The following is a 19,859-nucleotide window of genomic DNA, read 5'->3' on the forward strand; positions in this document are numbered from 1 at the left end:
CTCTAGCCAGGGCAACAGAGTGAGACTCTGTCTGAAAAAAAAAAAAAAAAAAAGATATCTATTACTGTAGCTGCTTTTAAGATATTTGCTTTGTCTCTGGTCACATTTCTATTCTTCTAGTGCTTACAAGACAGTACAAAAACTATATGAAGAATGGACTCTGTTGATGTGTATAATGCTGATTTTAATTGGCAAAAGATTTTCTATATTCAATTTGTTCAGAAACATCCATGGGTCTTACTGTGAGTGAATGTGATTAAAACAATCCACAAGTTTATTCTGGTAAAGACCATTTATATATATTTTATAACCAGTTTCTGAGGCACTCTAAGAGAATAAATCATTTAGTTAGGGAGTTGACATTTTTTGAGGACCTACCTATGTATCAAGCAGTGTCATTTCATTTAATCTTCACTGTAACTTCCTCTATAAAGTAGTTAATTCCATTACATGGAAATATTTGTATAACAATTGAGAATTAAAGTTATATCTGATTTCTCTAGAGAGAGATTATGATTTCTAGGCAGACCATTTATATAAAATTGCTATTTAGCACAGTATTGTATTTATGTGAAATTGCTTTCTTCTAATAGAAGGGAAATCAGTTTAAATAGTGGGTGTGTTTGGCCTGGTGTGGTGGCTCACGCCTATAATCCTAGCACTCTGGGAGGCCAAGTTGGGAGGATTGCTTGAGCTCAGGAGTTTGAGACCAGCCTGAGTAAGAGTGAGAGCTCCTCTCTACTACAAATAGATTAGCCAGGCATCATGATGAGTGCCTGTACTCCAGCTACCTGGGAGGCTGAGGCAGGAGGATTGCTTGAGCCCAGGAGTTTGAGGTTGCAGTGAGTTATGATCATGCCACCCCACTCTAGCATGGCGACCGAGTGAGACTCTGTCTCAAAAAAAAAAAAAAAGTGTGTGTTTGCTGAACATTGTCAAAAAAATGTTCCCAAAGGCTCATATTGCTTGGTATATATTCACAACGTTGAAACTGGTAAGGATAAGGACATTAGTGATTTGGATTGATTTCCAGTGACATTATTCAGCCATCTCCCTTTTGTAATGTAAATCAGTTAGAATATTGAAGATGTTTAAGTAGGGGGGAAACTTTCAGGTTGATTTTATTCTCCAGGAAGGAGCCAGTTTCTTAAATAGCAGTATAGTTGAAATCTTCAATTACATGTTGGTGGAATGAGTTAAGAGACTGATTATCTGTGAATTACCATTGTAAGGTATTTAAGGAAAAGGCAAACTATTGTTTTAGGGGGATAACAATTATGAAAGCTAGTTTTTTTATTTTATCGTACTATATATGTTATATTCTCAATTTCTATGTGTACATTCCATTTTGAAACCACAGTTCTAACAAATTGGACTTAATATTGATTACTGGCTTTAGTATGGACCACTGGTTTTTATACCACAACTTCCCTGTTCTTGATCCTGAAATTTTGCTAAGTACTTGTATAGTTTGGAGAATGGCTTTATGTAATTTTTCAAGATTTCTTGGGTGTGCAGTTTTTGATTTTGGGGTATCTGCAGAGACAGACCTGTTATTTACATTCACACATGAAAGATAACTTGTCCAGGTGTAAAAAAAATGTTTACAAACTTTTCTTCCCTTCTACATATTTAGTTCTTTAGTCTTCCTCTAGTTAATGGTTCAGAAGAGAGGCCTAAGCCCAGACTGATTTTGGGCTCATTTTTTCTCCTAATTGCTTATAGGTAGTATTCTTTATCCTCATAAGTGAGAAGTTTGGTATGTATCTTTTATATGTCTTGGTATGGATCTTATTATTTCTTCACATGAAAACAGCTTTTTAAAAATAACTTTTCTGCTGAGCGTGGTGGCACGTGCCTATAATCCCAGCTACTTTGGAGGGTGAGACAGGAGGATCTCTTGAGCCGAGTTTGAGACCAGCCTGGGCAACATGACGAGACCCTGTCTCAAAAAAAAAAAAAAAAAAAAACGACTTCTCATAAATACTTTCTTAAAATACAGAAAAGTATAAGGAAAATTAAAATTACCTATTATCCTACTTTTCAAAAATAAAACCTTCAAAGTTTTCCAGATAATTTTTCTATGCATATATGTATACAAACACAATTTTCAGTATTTATTTTATCAGAATCAGATCATACCAGCTTTTTAAAAAATTTCTTTCTTTTTTTTTTTATGGAGACGGCCTTGCTCTGTCGCCCAGGTTAGAGTCCAGTGGCCCGATCATGGTTTGTTGTAACCTTGAGTTCCTGGGCTCAGGCAATCCTCCTGCCTCAGCCTCCCAAGGACCTGGGACTACAGACGCATGCTTCCACGTCTGGCTAATTTTTTACTTTTTTGTAGAGATGGGGTCTCACTATGTTGCCCAGGGTTGTCTCAAACTTCTGGCCTCAAGTGATTTTCCTGCCTAAGCCTCACAAAGTGCTGGGATTACAGGCATGAGCCACTGCACCTATCCTAAAAATTTTTTTTCTTACTGAGGTATATATAGGGCATGTATACATTAAGGCACCCTAATTGTAAATATGCAGCTTGATGAGTTTTCACATAAAATGCAAATGAAGATAAAGAACACTTCCAGCTCCCTAGGAAGATCACTAAGATTCATCTACTTTGTCGTGTATATCAGTGGTTTTATTTCATTGTTGTGAGCTGTTCCATTGTAGAATATGCCACAATTCAGTTATCCATTCTCCTGTCAATGTACATTAGGTTTGGTTCTAGTTTTTGGCTCTTATGAATAAAGCTGCTGTGAGCTTCCCTGTATATTTTCTGGTGGACATATGCACTCATTTCTCTTGTGTATATACCTAGCAGTGGGATTTCTGGGTCACAGGATAATGATATATTTAGCTATACTTGATAATGGCAGGCAGTTTTCCAAAGCTGCTGTACCAAAATACGTTCCCACCAGCAATGTATGAGAGTTCCAGTTACTCCATATCCTTACCAACACTTAATATTGTCTGTCTTTTATTGTATTTTATTTTATGTTATCTTATTTAATTAATTATTTATTTTTGAGACAGAGTCTCTGTTGCCCTAAGTAGAGTGCGGTGGCATCAGCTTAGCTCACAGCAACCTCAAACTTCTGGGCTCAAGCTATCCTCCTGCCTCAGCCTCCCGAGTAGCTGGGACTACAGGTGTGTGCCACAGCTCCCTGCTGATTTTTCTATTTTTAGTAGAGACAGGGTCTTGTTCTTGCTGAGGCTGGTCTCGAACTCCTGAGCTCAAGTGATCCTCCCACCTTGGCCTCCCAGAGTGCTAGGATTACAGGTGTGAGCCATCGTGCCCAGCCTGTCATTCTTTTAAATTTTAGCCATTATGGTGTATGTGATGTGGTATATATTGTGTTTTTCTGTTTTTCTGGGACAGGGTCTCATTCTGTTGCCCAGGCTAGAGTGTAGTGGCGTCATCTTAGCTCACTGCAACCTCAAACTCCTGGGCTCAAGCGATCCTCCTGCCTCAGCCTCTGGAGTAGCTGGGACTACAGGCATGTGCCACCAATGGCTGGCTAAATTCTTTTTATTATTTTTTGTAGAGATGGGCTCTCACTATTACCCAGGCTGCTGTCAGACTCCTGGGCTCAAGCAATCCTCCTGCCTCAGTCTCCCAAATTACTAGGAGTGTAGGTGTGAGCCACCACGCCCAGTCCTATATTGTGGTTTTTAATTTGCATTTACCTGATAAGCTGGGCATCTTTTCATATATCTGGGTGCCAAAATGAGACTTTGTCTCTAAAAAAAAAAACTATCATTATTTTATTTTGATGATTAACATGCTCCAGGTTTGGGGGCCCATTCATTGTGGTTCCCGTGTCCTTTTGACATTTCCCCATCATTCTTTGAATACTTTCTTACTTTCTGGCATGGCAAGATATTCCAGGCTCATTTTGTTCTTTCCCTGTCCCAGCCTTGTAATCAAGCCATTTCTCCGTGGGGTCCTGATTCCTGTTAGTGGGTAATGTATTTTAGAAAAAACCCCTGGGTACGGGGTATGTTTGTTGCTACCTAAGGGTCATTGCTTCTAGGGTTCTCAGCAGATAGGCTGGGAAGTATGTATGTAGTATGTATATGTCTGTGTTACATATTCATTCCTATACCTTCCGCTGACTTTGCTTTTAATTGTATTCTAGGAGAGAATTTTTTCTTTTGCCATGCATCTCCAGTGTGTGCTCAACATCTCCACTTGATTGTATGGTAACATTTCAAATGTAATATATCCTTAATCAAACACTTTCATTTGCACTTCCCACCACACCAAGCCTGCTCTTTTCACTATCATTCCCATCTTAGCAAATGGCAACTTTATTTTTCCCGTTACTTAAGCTGTATAGCTGTGGTCATCTCTTATTCTTCTTTTTCTCTCATATCCCACTTCAAACCATCCTCTTATTTTAAATTATATCTACATCCTGGCTGCTTCTTCTCAACACCTTCACCATTATCATGCTGGTCTATTATAATACATCTCTTACTTGAATAATAGCAGTAGCCTCCTAATTGTTCTTCTTCTTTCTGCCTTTGTTCCTTCATAACCTTTTTCTCATTATAGGAAGGAGTGATCCTTTTAAAATGCAAGTCACAACATGTCTCAACTCTACCCAAAACTTCCTGTTGCCCATCTCACTCAAAGTGAAAGCCACAGTACTGTACTTAATGGCCTTTAATGCCCTGCATGATCTACATTCCCCTGCCCAACTCTCTGACCTCACGTAGATTTTCTTTGACTTCCATTGTATTCTTGAGTGATGATTAAATCCCTTCAGAGATCTACCGCTTGAGGACAAAGAGATGTATACTTTCTATATGCTAGTACACTTTGATCTGTTGTGGTTCTTCTATACAGAGGTGTGGTTTACTTTCACCCCCATAATGGCTTCTGTAATGCTGTGAAATAATCAAATACATTAAAGATCATGGTCTCCAACATGCATGGGTACCAAAATTCTTCCTTTGTACATCCTTGCTAATTTGTCTTTACTTTTTTAGGGTCTCTACCTTCCAGAATGCTAAATGACTCAGTCTCTCCTTTTCTTCAATGTGCATTCTCACTCCTGTCATCAAAAAAAAAGAAAAGAAAAGAAAAACAATGTTAATTGTTCTCTCCAAATATCTGTAGAAAGCTTGTAGGGCTGAGACAAGCAGTGCCTAACTAGTTTGCTAGTTGGTACAAATCTATGGTCACTCAACTGGGGGCAAGATATCAGGGTAAAAGTATGAAGTATAAGTCTCCTTTCAGTTAGGCTCCCTTTAATTCAGTTCTATCTGCCTTATAATTAATGAAACTTTTTCCTAGTTTCTGTCACTCTTGTATCTATCAGTCTTTGAGGTGTTGGTATGTTTTTATCTTTTTGGTCTGTTTAATAGCCTGAGTGTCATAGCAATTTTATTCAAGGAACTGTGTTTTAGATCAGTTATTTCTTAGGGTAAATTTCATTATTCAAAATCTTGGCTTCACCAAGAATTGGGCTTAGATAAGCAATGGCTTTATAAATGAAGGATTCTATATAAATATAAACATATAGAATTGGGCATCATGCACAATACCACCTTTCTTTAATTAAAAAAGCAAAAATGCTACTATTAACCAGATATACACATCATACATATAGGCTTGAGCCAGTGTGTGTCTTTAGTTAGACCTGACTTGGAACTCTGGCTTTTTAAATTACACACTGTGTAATTTGAGGAAAGTTATTAAATCTTTCCAAGCTTTAGTTCTTTTCATTAGTAAAATGTTTTAAAATGCTTGTGAAAGTTTAAAAATGCCTATCTTGCATTTGTAACTTACTTTGAAATATATAAAAATGAGATGGATTAATGGATAGATGTGTGATAATGTGTATATAATAAAATGCTATAGACTATGGGTGGTGGATATATGGGTTTTCACTGAACAATTCAACACTTTTGTATGTTGGAACATCTTTATAATGTTAGAAAAAAATGCCTGTCTTGCAGGCTTATTAGGATTAGATGAAATAAAATGTGAGAAATGCCTGACATGTAGTAAGTGCTGAATAAATAGCGGTTGTTGAAAAGAACTTCATGGGAGAGATGTGCTTTATAGTGTTAATAATACAATCAGGCAGTTTATAAAATATTATATTTAAAAGTACCTCCCAGTTTTAATAGTTTCCTTCACTCCAGAATAACTGAATAAGAATCTCTGGGATGTTGCACATGGGCTTGGCTTTTCTTTTCTTCTTTTTATTCTTTCCTTCTCTCCTCCCCTTCTGTTCTTTTCTCCTCCCTAGATATTATAAAATATAGCCAGGGCAGAGAACCACTGGTGGGGGGGGGGAGGAGAGGAGTGGTGGAGCAAGTAAAGGAGAAGGAAGGGTTAGGTAACTAATGGAGAGCCTCTATGGTATAGAGAAGGGGTCCTCTTTGGAATTATCTGGGGATTGATTTCTTTTTTTTTTTAACTCAATTTTTACCTATATCACTTATAGACTCAGCTTCCTCATTGGTAAAATAAAGATAATACCTACTGCTTAGAGTTGTTGTAAGGGTTGAATTTAGTTAAATAATGTATATAAAGTCCTTAGCACTTAACAAATGCTCAATAATACTAGTTGTTCTGTATAATAATAAAAATAACATTATTATATGAAAAGAGGTTTACTGAACAGTTATTCCTCTGTCAGGTATTGGTTAGGTACTGGGGATATTGCAATAAATCTTACAGATACAGTCTCTTTTCTCAAAAAGCTAATCGTATCGTGCAGGAGAAAGATCTAGAAACAAGTTCACAAAAGTGCCAGGTAAGAAAGGAGAGAATGGTATACAGCATGGAAATCGAGGCCTAATTTTGCTTCTCACTTTGGCCATGTCCTCATTCTACAAGAGAATGTCCAGAGATGCTTTAGGTTTATTGGACTTTGCTAGCAACTTATCAAGGTCTCAGATATCAGATATCAGGGTATCATTAGGAAAAGGGATTGATGCCTGTCTTTCATTTGGATTTGAAGGTGGGGGAGGGAGAGATGAGCACAATGTACCATTTCCTGCCTTCCGCCTCCCATCCTTGTCAACCTGTACTGAGAGATTTTTTTCCTGGCTAAATTAGACCAGCTTCTAATTATAGATTAGATAATTAACTCTTTAACATAATCACTGTTTGAACATCAATAACAAATACTTTACCAAATAGTTTTTTTGTACACATAAGATTAAACAAAATGTATCCAACTTAAATGTTTGTATGGTCTCGGCAAGTTGGAGCTGTAACATGGTTTCCTGATGTATATAAATCCTAAGGCAAAGCCTATGTATTAAGAAAAGAAAAGCAAAACATATTTACTATGGGAATAATCTAAATTATATTTTATAACCATTTGTAATTATTAATGGGGTTATTAATGCTACTTTGTGTTGATCCTCAGAATCATGGCTATGTTTGGTTTATCTGCCTTTTAATCTGATAGCTTCAAATTAAGTTCTGTCATAATATTTCAAAGTTTCAAAATTAATATTTACAAATAGGTGCTGGGCAATTTTTGCAGATGTCTTTCAAATTTAAGAAAATTTTTCATTTTTACTTTTGTCTAAAACTATAGTTAGCCCTCTGTATCCATGGGTTTCACATCCATGGAGTCAACCAACTGCGGATTGAAAACACAATATTCTTGGAGTATGAAACCCTCGAATGAGGGCTGACTTTTTGTATCCACAGTTCTGTAGGGCTGACTGTAGGACTTGAGTATCCACGGATTTTAGTACCCTTGGGAAGTCCTGGAACCAATCACTTGCAAATACCAAGGGATAACTATACCATAATGTTGCATATTGAAATAATGGGGACCTGCCCTGAGATGATCAGATTTGAGGGTTGGTAAGTCTGTTTGTACAAAGCTGAATTGATTTTTTTTATTACCAAAGCAAGATAAATATAGATAAGCTTGTTTAACACCGTGATGTATATTATTCCAGACCATTTTGTGTGTGTGTGTTTTAAATGTAATCATACTTATATACTCTTTTATAATCTTTTTTTACTTAAAAGATTATCTTCAATGTTTAAACATTTTTTAAAAAGTTGCATAATATCCTTTAGTATGGATATACCATTATTTATTTAATGGAACAAGTAAGGGAGAAAAACATCTAACATTTTTTGCTGTTTGCAGCTATATTCCATGTTGTGAGGGTCATTCTTGTAGCTAAATCTTTATGTGCATTCTTAATTATTTCCTTAGGAAACATTTCTTAAAATGGAATTACTAGAAATTTTTAAGACTTGATATGTATTGCCAAATTACCCTTCAGAAAGGTCTAACCAGTTACAATCCCACCAGTGGTTTATAAAAAGTACCTGTTTTCTTCTATACTTAGTATTTGCTATTCTTTAAACTTTTTAAATTATAAAATGTGTATAATAACATAAAAAATAGGAAAATGGGAAAAAAATCACCTAGAATGCTATTTCCCTAACATGGCTATGATTATAATATTTGTTATAGTATTCCAGGCTTCAGTCATATGCATAAATGGTTATAATTATACATATAGGATTTTTTTGTACTTTTTTTCATTCATTGTATTTTTTCCTGCCTTTACTTGGTTTTCATGATTCCAGTTTTTAATGGCCACATGATATAATAAGTATTCATATTTATCTAACTCTTCCCCTATTCCTGAACAACTATATTGCTGCCAGTTATTATTATTTTATATAATACTATAATAAAAACAGAGATAACTATCACTTACTGAACAGTTACTACAAGCTTTATACTATGCGATTTTTCCTTACTTTGTATTATTTTCTTAGGATTGATATCCAGAATTGGTAAATTCAGATCATGAACATTTTTATGGCACAGCCTTTGTTCCTATGCCACCCTTTCCTTTCTTATTCCTTTCTACCATCATACATTTATTAGAAGCCTAATATGTGCCAGGCACTATTAAGAGGCACTGAGACTACAAAATGGATCAGATGGAGTCCTTGAAGTAAGAAATTAAACGTATATAGTAAAGAAGGATATGATAAAAGGCATTACTAGATGATGGATCTGTCCATCATCTATCTGTCTATTCATCCATCCACCCATCCATCCCACACACATGATTTTCCCCCTAAGCATGGGAGAGCTAGTTTCAGATATGATGCCCTTTTACCCCTAAATATTTCAGTATAAGAATAGGAATGGCTAGGTGTAGTGGGTCATGCCTGTAATCCTAGCACTCTGGTTGGCCAAGGTGGGAGGTTTGCTTCAGGTGAGGAGTTCGAGACCAGCCTGAGCAAGAGCAAGACCTCATCTCTACTAAAAATAGAAAAAATTAGCTGGGTGTGGTGATGCACGCCTGTAGTCCCATCTACTTGGGAGGCTGAGGCAGGAGGATCATTTGAGCCCAGGGAGTCTGAGGTTGCTGTGAGCTAGGCTGACACCACGGCACTCTAGCTCAGGTGAGAGAGCAAGACTCTGTCTAAAAAAAAGAATAAGGACATTTTCCTAAATAAGCACAATATAGTGACCAAATTCAGAGAATTTAACGTGGATATATAATACTATTATCTGTTCTACCCATTAAAATTTCACCAGTTATTCACATAATGTCCTTTATGGCAATTTCCTTCCAATCCCTTGATTCCAGGATCTAATTGAAGGTCTTGCACTGCCTTTAGTTGTCCTGTCTCTTTTGTTTCTTTTATTTATTTATCTATTTTTTTGTCACTCTGTTGCCCAGGCTAGAGTTCATTGGTGGCATCAACCTAGCTCACAGCCACCTCAGACTCCTGGGCTCAAGCGATCCTTCTGCCTCAGCCTCCTGAGTAGCTGGGACTACAGGCATGTGCCACCATGCCCAGCTAACTTTTTCTATATATATTTTTAGTTGTCCAAGTAATTTCTTTCTATTTTTTGAGGAGAGACGAGATCTGGCTCTTGCTCAGGCTGGCCTGGAACTCCTGAGCTCAAACGATCCGCCCACTTCGAGCCTCCCAGAGTGCTAGGATTACAGGCGTGAGCCGCTGCTCCTGGCCTCTTTTGTTTCTTTTAATCTGGAACATTTACTCAGCCTTTCTTCATCTATCACAACATTGGTATTTTTGAATAACAAAGACCAGTTATTTTTCAGAATGTCTTTCAATTTGAGTTTGAAATTTTCTCTTCTTTAGATTCAGGTTATACATTTTTGTCAGGAATACCATGTAAATGATGTTATGTTCTTTGTGCATCATATTCGGAAGCATGTGATGTTGGTTGGTTGCAATATTGGGGAGGTTAAATTTGACTACTTGGTTAAGGTGGGGCCTACCAAGTTCTTTCACTATAAAGCCACCATTTTTTTTTTTGCCTTTGGAATTAAAAAGTAATCTGTAGGGAGATATTTTGAAACCATGTATTAATAAATATTCTGTTCTTCATCCAACTTTCACCCACTAGTTTTAGCATCTATTGATGATTTTCTAGCTACGTCATTCCTCCTTATATTTATTAGTTGGCTTTTTACTATAAGTAAGAGCTTTCCCTTCGCTGTTTGTTTGTATCAATATTAATTCATGGATTCTTTTTTTTTGTTGTTTTCGAGACAGAGTCTCACTCTGTCGCCCCGAGTAGAGTGCAGTGGCATCATCACAGCTCACTGCAACCTCAAACTCCTGGGCTCAAGCAATCCTCCTGCCTCAGCCTCCTGAGTAGCCGAGACCACAGGCATGTGCAAGCATGCCTGGCTAATTTTTTCTGTATTTGTTAGAGACAGGGTCTTTCTCTTGCTCAGGCTGGTCTCAAACTCCTGACCTCAAGCAATCCTCCCACCTCAGCCTCTCAGAGTGCTAGGATTGCAGGCGTGAGCCACTGCACCCAGCCAATTCTTGGATTCTTATTTTATTGAGTGGGTTATGTCCTCTTACTATATTTACTTATTTCGATGCCCAAATTGTCCCAGATTTGGGCAGTGAGAACCCCTTCAGGCTGGCTCCTATGTGCTTTTGATATATTCCCATCATTTTTTGAGCAGTTCTTTATTTTTTGGCTTAGCAAGATGATCCAGGCTCATCTTATTCTTTCCTTGTCCCAGTGCTGGAATCAACCATTTCTCCAAGGAACCTTCATCCCTTTTAGTGTAGAAACCAAGATATGAGCTAAGGTATATGATTTTAAAAGAGTCCCCAAAGTGATTTTGCTGGTCTGTTTCTGGAACCTACCAAAACAGAGGCCTCTTGTATATAGGAGTTCCTTTACGGCAGTTTTCCCCTCTTGATCCAGGATCTAATTGAAGATCATGCATTGCCTTTAGTTGTCCTATCTCTTTTGTTTCCTTTAATATGGAATAGTTCCAGATATTTGCTAAATGAATAGGACTGAGAAGGTGTTGAAACAGTAGAGGGAGGTAGAGGAATATAAGTTGAATCACAGCATATGGAAGAGCCCAACTCAGACAAAAGAGCTATAGTTTAGTCACTTCAAGCAGACAGATGAGGCTAGAGAGTCAGGCAGGGACCAGTTCATTGAAAACTTTATTTGCCTTTTGAAGAAATTTAACCTTACAGAAACTGAGGAGCCATCATAGAGAGTTTAAAATGGGTAGAGAAAAGATTGATTTTGTTAGATTTTATGTTGCTCCATGAATTAGTATTAAACGTGTTTTGGGACAGGATCTGTCTTAGGAGTTTTACAGAGCTTTGCCCTGAAGGCTAGGTGAATGTGCTGGTTTGCATTTCGAATGCTGTTACACTGGAAGGGCATCTCTGAAAGGCAGTAGCGGTTGTATCCCACGAGGCGCCGCGTTTCTCAGACCTAAAGAATTGGATTTGCTTTGTAAAGCACAAGCGAATCTGTTAAAAACTATAGGCTGAGAGCTGACGATGGAGTGCCCTCCGGAACAAACAGCTTCCCGGAAACGACAGCTTCCCAAATGGCCAAAAGCAAAGCTTTTGTTTAAACCTCTCTAGACTACCTGTCTCCATTCACGATAACCTAATAAACATGCAGCTTACATATCTCTGTTTAACCCCTCTGTTTAAGTGACAAACTTACCTTAGAATTTAGAAATTAACCTTTGAAAGACTTTGTAACCGTTTGCTCACGTAAATAGAATTAGTTAAAGAATCTGTAGAAGCCTTCTGTAAAAGCCTTTTGAAAATCTGTTAACCTGAGAGGAACTACCTGTTGTTATGTAAATCTTTACCCCTGACAATTGTTCACTATTTCCTGTAAATTACCATGTAAGACCTCATTCGGGGCTTTTTGAGACCAACGGAGAGGTCTGAGCCCCCTGAGCTCCCGCTTTGCCTATAATCTTTGTAAACTTATAAAGCTATATCTTTGTCTCAGTGTATTCTTTTATTTTTTCCATTTTCCATTTCTCTCTATTATTTTCTTATCCCTTGCAACTCTACCAGAGGGACCCGGTTTTTTGCAGGGAACACTGGCCACGTTCCCCGCAATTTTATTCTAAGATCACTTTGCTGTCACCAGTTGCTCTGCTGTCACCAGTGGCAGTGTATAGAGGATGGATTAAGTAAATGTAAAATTATTTTCCGAAAGAGTTGGTATTTGCCCTCTTAAGGGCTTAAACTTTTCTCTAGAAGCCAATGTTGCAGCTGCTGAATAGTAACACCTCAAAGGAATAGTTGAAAGTGGTCTAGTGAAAAGAGATGAGACTATACATCACACAATAAGTTAAGAGTTGAGTAATTGATTTATCTTCTTGTAGAATGGCAATAACTCTTAAGTAGTAGTTTTACAAGCAAGACTAGAAGCTTAATAGTAGTGTCCTCCATTGAAAAATAACACAAACAAAAGTACATAAAACAGTTCTAACTTCATTTAATGAAAAATTTTGCTGAATAAAATGTACTTGATATACTGCTACATTTTGTATTTCATTATCTTTGGTAATATGTCAATAATAGGATTGATATAGACATTCAATAATATAGACATTCTACCTGATTTGCAAGGCAACCAAAATACAAAATGTAACAGTCATGTTTTCTGAAACAGCAGCAAATTGTATCTTTAGCTTGAATTTGGCCATTATTATAATAAGTTTTATGTCTGTACTATTTACAGCCTATATCTCAACCAGCTGGAGTTGAACAAGCAGCTCTTCCAAAACCAGACTTAGTTCGAAGGTAAGTGTCTTGAAATTAATACCATGAAAATAATAAGGGTATGCTGAAATGCATGCCTTCATTAGGTGCTTAGTGTATCCTGAGTAGAGAATCTTTTGTGTTCTTGTATTTGTGTGGATGTTTAATAAAAATGGTAGATATTATTTTTACTTTTTATGTCAATAGGGATCATATGGATTGTGAGATTAATTGGCCATTTTCTTTTCTTTTCTTTTCTTTTCTTTTTTTTTTTTTTTGAGACAGAGTCTGGCTCCGTCGCCCAGGCTAGAGTGCCGTGGCGTCAGCCTCGCTCACAGCAACCTCCAACTCCTGGGCTCAAGCGATCCTACTGCCTCAGCCTCCCGGGTAGCTGGGACTACAGGCATGCGCCACCGTGCCCGGCTCATTTTTTTTTCCTATATATTTTTAGTTGTCCAGCTAATTTCTTTCTATTTTTAGTAGAGATGGGGTCTTGCTATGTTGCCCAGGCTGGTCTCGAACTCCTGAGCTCAAACGATCCACCTGCCTCGGCCTCCCAGAGTGCTAGGATTACAGGCGTGAGCCACCGCACCCAGCCTTGGCCATTTTCTTGTTCCCTTTATACTATTTTGTTTTAAGAAAAGTTGATAAGGATTAATTTTTAAAAAAGAAGTAAGAAATAATATAATTTAGAGTAAAATTCTAGCTAATCTAAGGAAATAAATTACAACCAGATATATAATTATGTTATTATTTAGTAGTTGTAAACTACTATTTTTCTGATGTTGTTTAGATTGGGTAATTTCTATTGTTCTATCTTCAAGTCTACCGATTCTTTCCTTTGTCCTATTCATTCCACTATTATGGCCATTCAGTGAGTTTTTAATTTCTGTGATCATATGTTTAGTTCTATAATTTCCATTTGATTCTTTTTAATATCTTTTATTTCTTTTATAAGATTTTAGTTTCTTCATTTGCTTCAGGATTATTTGTAATTGCTCATTGAAGCATTTTAATGATGGCTGCTTTAAAATTCTTGTTAGATAATTCCAACATCTGATTCATCTTGGTGTTGGCATCTGTTGATTGTCTTTTTACATTCAAGTTGTGGTTTTTCTGGCTTTTGGTATGACGAGGGATTTTATTTGCATTTGTCTCCTGGACAGTTTGGACATTATGTTAGGTAACTCTAGATCCTATTTAAATCTTCTATTTTAATAGGCAGTCACCCTGTTTAGGTGCATAGGTCCTGGCCTACTTTTGTGGGCTGTGATTCTAATAACAATTTAGCTTTCAAAGTGCTCGTAATGCTCTTCTGATCTTTATTTGCCTGTTACGGCACCACTGGCTCCCAAAGCTGGGCCAAGAGGTGTAGAATGCTTCTTTAGGCCTGCTGCCCCAGGCCTGCTTTCCAGGCCACACTCTACTTACTGGTGGGGTTCCCACCAGTGCCATGGGGAAGGAAAGGGCCTACTCAAGTCCTCTTCTGCTCCTGGGTTCAGGGTCAGGAGATACTGGGCTTGTGCTGCCTTTTGCCTCTGGACTAAGAATAGGGAGACACTGAGCCTGGACTGCCTTTTGTCACCGTGTGGGTAATTGGAAGATAGGAAATTGTGGAGTCCCTAGCCAGTCTGCTTTCATCTTTTTACTCTTCAGTACCCTCCTGTGGATGTCTACTGTATTATTTCTAGAATCTTTAGCTGTACTTAGCGGGGAGGATCAGGGAGAGTTGAGATTCTGCCATCTTGTCCCAAACCCTAAACTAGTGTTTTAAGTAATTTTGGAATGTGAATGATATAGTCCCATTGGCTAAAATTATGTCCCTTTTATCCTCTGATAAGATTGTTACTGCCATTTCTCTGTAGATTTAAAATCTCTAAGAGCCGTATTAATATATCTTCTTCCACCACTGATTGTGCAAATTCCTTTTCATATGGACACAGAAAACAATTTCCGAGTTATTTTTATCTCTTCTTGTACATCTCTATACAGATGCTTCGTGAATAGTTTTTATGAGAAAGGATTTTTCCTAAAAATTACTTTAAAAGATATCTGTTTGACAATGATGATGTCTAGTGCTTACCAATCTTATCATTTAAATTGCAAATGTGTTTATTGAAATTTTTGTATTTATTGAAATATCTTCAAGTTTATTAAATAAAAAGCTGAAGAATGCCTTTGACACAGTTAAACTAAAAGGTAGCCTGTCATTTCATAATTACATTTATTCGAACCTGTAAAATATAACTAATTAGAATTAATCATGTTGAACCATTTTTATATCATTCATTTTCATTTCTTGTTTTGCCTCTTGCACTGTACTTGTCTCCCATACCTGGTCTGTCTATCCACTGTTGAGTTCATACATAAATAGGTATATTTTGAGTGAGAATTTGTTTCGGTTTTAGAAGTTTTATTTGAACATATTAACAAAGTAATCCCCAAACGAACAAGATAAAATTCATTGAGAACATCCCCTAGTAAAAGATTCCATACAGCCAGGTGTAGTGGTACATGTCTATAATCCCAGCTGCTTGGGAGGCTGAAATGGGGGCATCACTTGAGACCAGTTCGAGGCCACAATGTGCTATGGTCATGCTTATAAATAGCCATCGTGTTCCAGTCTGGGCAATGTAGTGAGACCCCATCTCTAAATTAAAAATGAAATTAATAAAATTTTTAAAAGATTCCACAGAGGTCTGTCAGTGTTTTTCTTTCATTCTCATCACTGTGAGAAGATGTTTGCCAAATAAATACAGTGTAATCTCAGTTTTTCATAACATTAAAAAATAGCTTTATTGAAATATAATAACATACCATATAATTCATAATACATTTAAAGTGTATAATTCAGTGGCTTTTAGTATATTCACAGAGTTGTGCAATCATAACTTTTAAAAAGATATTGTAGTATTTATTGATTTTCCTTAAACTCATTATGATTGTATAATTGGGATTTTTCCTTAGAATTTTACCGTCAGGATTGGAATGAGTTGCTTTCTTTTTTAAATTACTAGCTTGAATCAAGATGTGACAGCTGTGAAGGAAAACACCAATAATCCCGATAACCCAAGTGGAAATGGCAAACAGGATCGGATCAAACAGAGAAGAGCTTCCTGTCCCCGACCAGAGAAAGGGACTAAATTTCAGCTTACTGTCCTTCAGGTCAGTGTGTAAATATGGTTTTGATTAAGAGTATGTGCAGAGGGCCGGGCGCTGTGGCTCACGCCTGTAATCCTAGCTCTCTGGGAGGCCGAGGCGGGCGGATTGTTTGAGCTCAGGAGTTCGAGACCAGCCTGAGCAAGAGCGAGACCCCGTCTCTACTAAAAAGAGAAAGAAATTAATTGGACAACTAAAATATATATATAGAAAAAATTAGCCGGGCATGGTGGCACATGCCTGTAGTCCCAGCTACTTGGGAGGCTGAGGCAGGAGGATCGCTTGAGCCCAGGAGTTTGAGGTTGCTGTGAGCTAGGATGATGCCACGGCACTCTAGCCCGGGCAACACAGTGAGACTCTGTCTCAAAAAAAAAAAAAAAAAAAAAAGAGTATGTGCAGAAGTCTAGAGAGTCAGGGAGGGGGCAATGCTGCAGAAGTGAGTGTAGAATATTGGGAAATCCTCTAAACTAACTTTACCTCCGTTAACAAATTTCTCGTGAGGGCATTGTATGTTAAACTTGGGAAATATAGGGGAAATATAAGGAAGAAAATAAAATTCACTTGTAGCCACCCACTCAGAGATAGCTCATATTAATGTTCTAGTTTGTTTTTCCTCTCTTTTTTCTGTATATATATGTAGTATTTTACATTATTAGATTGTAATAGTATTAGTAATAGTAGCAAAAATCTATTAAATTTTTTTTTTTTCTTTTGAGACAGAGTCTTGCTCTGTTGCCCCAGCTAGAGTGCAGTGGTATCATCACAGCTCACTGCAGCCTCAAATTCCTGGGCTCAAGCGTCCCCCTGCTTCAGCCTGCTGAGTAGCTGGAACTACAGGCCTGTGCCACCATGTCTCACTAATTTCTTCTATTTTTAGCAGAGATGGGGTCTCACTCTTGCTCAGGCTGATCTAGAACTCCTGGCCTCAAGTGATCCTCCTGCTTCAGCCTCCTAGAGTGCTAGGATTACAGGCGTGAGCCACCATGCCAGGCCAGAAAAAAATCTATTGAATTTTTTTGTGGTAGGCACCCTAAATATTATCCATTTGTTTTATCATTTAATCCTTCAGTAACCCTGCATGATAGGTGGTAATATATACTCATCTTTACAAATGAAGATACTGGCTGGGCACGGTGGCTCACACTTGTAATCCCAGCATTTTGGGAGGCCCAGGCAGGAGGATCCCTGGAGGCCAGGAGTTCTAGACTATCCTGTGCAGCATAGTGAGGTATGAGACCCTGTCTCCAAAACAAACAAATAACCAAAAAACACAAACAAATAAGATACCGAAGATCAGAGAAATAAAGTAATTTGCCTGAGGTCACTCAACTAGCAAGTGATAGAATCAGATCTGAACCCAGTCTGACTGTAAAGCCCATATCTGTAACCAATATGATATGTTTTCAGATGGATGCTTAAACCTATATACAATTTAAACCTGCCTTTTAAAAAACTTGATATAGCATGTATATCTTCCTGTATTATTAAGTAATTTTTCAATAACATATTTTAAATGGCTGCATTAGATAGCCCCTTCTACAGAGGTATAATTTTATCATTCCCTGTGTTGGTCTTCATTTAGGCTCTTTTTTTTCTATCTGTCTTTCTCCTAGTCTGTCTTTTTCCTAATTTGCTATCTTCCTCTCTCTCTTGTTTCCTCTCTCTCTTGTCTGTCTTTCTTTCTCTGCAGCAAACATCCTTGAATACAAATCTTTATCTATCCCTGATTACTTCCTTATGATAGATCCATAGGAGTAGAATTAGTGGGTCAAAGAATATGAAGATTTTTAAGGTTTCTAGATGCATGTTGCTAGGTTGCTCTTTGGAAAGGTTGGGCCAGTTTACATTTCCATTAAGCAGTGCCTCTTCTTTTTTTTTTTTTTTTTGAGACAGAGTCTCACTGTGTTGTCCGGGCTAGAGTGCCCAAACTCCTGGGCTCAAGCAATCCTCCTGCCTCAGCCTCCCGAGTAGCTGGGACTACAGGCATGTGCCACCATGCGTGGCTAATTTTTTCTATATATTTTTAGTTGTCCGATTAATTTCTTTCTAATTTTAGTAGAGACGGGGTCTCGCTCTTGCTCAGGCTGGTTTTGAACTCCTGAGCTCAAACAATCCGCCCGCCTCGGCCTCCCAGAGAGCTAGGATTACAGGTGTGAGCCGCCGCGCCTGGCCTCAGTGCCTCTTCTTTTGCTTAGAGTCAGTTTGTAGGATTAAGAAAATTTTGGAAATAAATGACTGGATTTAGATCTTTTCATTGCAGATAGCTATAGTGACCACTGTAACTTTTTTTGCTTTTTTATGAAAGTTATGTTCCATTTTCTTTCCCACAGGATCATATTTCTAGCTTATTTTTTAGTGCATAATTTGAACCTGTTAGATTTATCCTCAAATGGCTGTTTATGTGGTATTTCAACAAAGGAAAACAGAATCTTTTTAGGTCTGAACTATTTAAACCATTTTCTGTATATATTGTATGTGAACTAATCTAGATGTTTCCTGCACAATTGCAAAGAGAAGACAATGACTCTTAAACCGGTGAAATGTTTGTACTCAGGTGTCAACCTCTGGAGACAACATGGTGGAGTGTCAGCTGGAGACACACAACAACAAGATGGTCACCTTCAAGTTTGATGTTGATGGTGATGCACCAGAGGATATTGCAGACTATATGGTAAGTATAGTAAAACCAAATTATTTTCCCTTCAACATTCTATGTCTCTTTTTCCCCTCTAATTCTCTCTCCATTTATTTGGAGGCATCATTTTTTTAAAGTGTACAGTTAGTTTTTAAAATTTGTACAGAGCTAAATCAGTTATGATCAAGGATAAGTCACTTCATCTCTTTCAGCTGAAGTATATTTATATGGAAATATGAGGGGATTTTATTAAGAGATGATCTAGATCAATGGTTCTTACCTCTGGCAGCATGTTAAAATCACGTGATGAGCTTTTTAAAAACAATTCTATTGCCTGGGCTCCTTATTAAATCAGAATCTTTGGAGGTCAGGGTTAAGCATCAATAGTTTATAAAGTTACCCAGGTAATTCTAATCTGCTAGTCACTGATCTAACATCTTGTATGTAGGTATTCAAGTTATATTTATCATTTCATTAAGTTTTTAATATTTTCAATGACTTTTAAGGCTTAAGTTAGTATTTTTTTCCTCTTTTTCTGATGGGGATGGGACTAGGGTAGAAGGAAGAGTCCATAATGCTTTTGTTTCCACCAACTTTCTTTGGTGGTGCATTCCTAGCCAAGCAGAACTAAACATTTTAAAAGTTAATCATTTTGTCAGTTCTCCCTCTTGTTTAACATAGTATTTTCTGAACTGCCTCTTCTTTCATATTTTATATCAATGTTTAGCCTAATTAAATGTTTGTTGAGCAATTTTTTATTATCTTTGGAGATGTTTCATTTTGTGATTTGTGATTTAAAAGTTTTTAGGGTTTGGGTATCTTAGTTTTAAACATTGCCTCTGTTAGTTATATTCTTCAAATAACAACCAATTTATAGAATGCTGAGTATTTTTTTAAATGCTAGCTTCTTCTCTGGTAAGTAGTGCCAATGTGACAAATATCTGTGGTCTCAAAATAGAATAATTTAATGTAGTATGTGGCATTTTATTGCTGATCTTTGTTAATTCTGTTGTGGCA

General features: G+C 37.3%; 1 protein-coding gene across 1 annotated transcript in view; it reads left to right on the top strand.

The window, feature by feature from the left end:
- The window catches only part of WNK3 (WNK lysine deficient protein kinase 3), a 146,310-nt gene that overhangs the window by 79,533 nt on the left and 46,918 nt on the right, over positions 1–19,859 (top strand). Inside the window, exons 11-13 of the mRNA XM_012663979.1 lie at positions 13,029–13,090; positions 16,066–16,213; positions 18,762–18,878. Coding sequence (XP_012519433.1) covers positions 13,029–13,090; positions 16,066–16,213; positions 18,762–18,878 — 327 coding nt within the window. The remainder of the gene's footprint in view (positions 1–13,028; positions 13,091–16,065; positions 16,214–18,761; positions 18,879–19,859) is intronic.

Source organism: Propithecus coquereli, unplaced genomic scaffold, assembly GCF_000956105.1.
Source record: "Propithecus coquereli isolate 6110/MARCELLA unplaced genomic scaffold, Pcoq_1.0 Scaffold849, whole genome shotgun sequence".
NCBI lineage: Eukaryota > Metazoa > Chordata > Mammalia > Primates > Indriidae > Propithecus > Propithecus coquereli.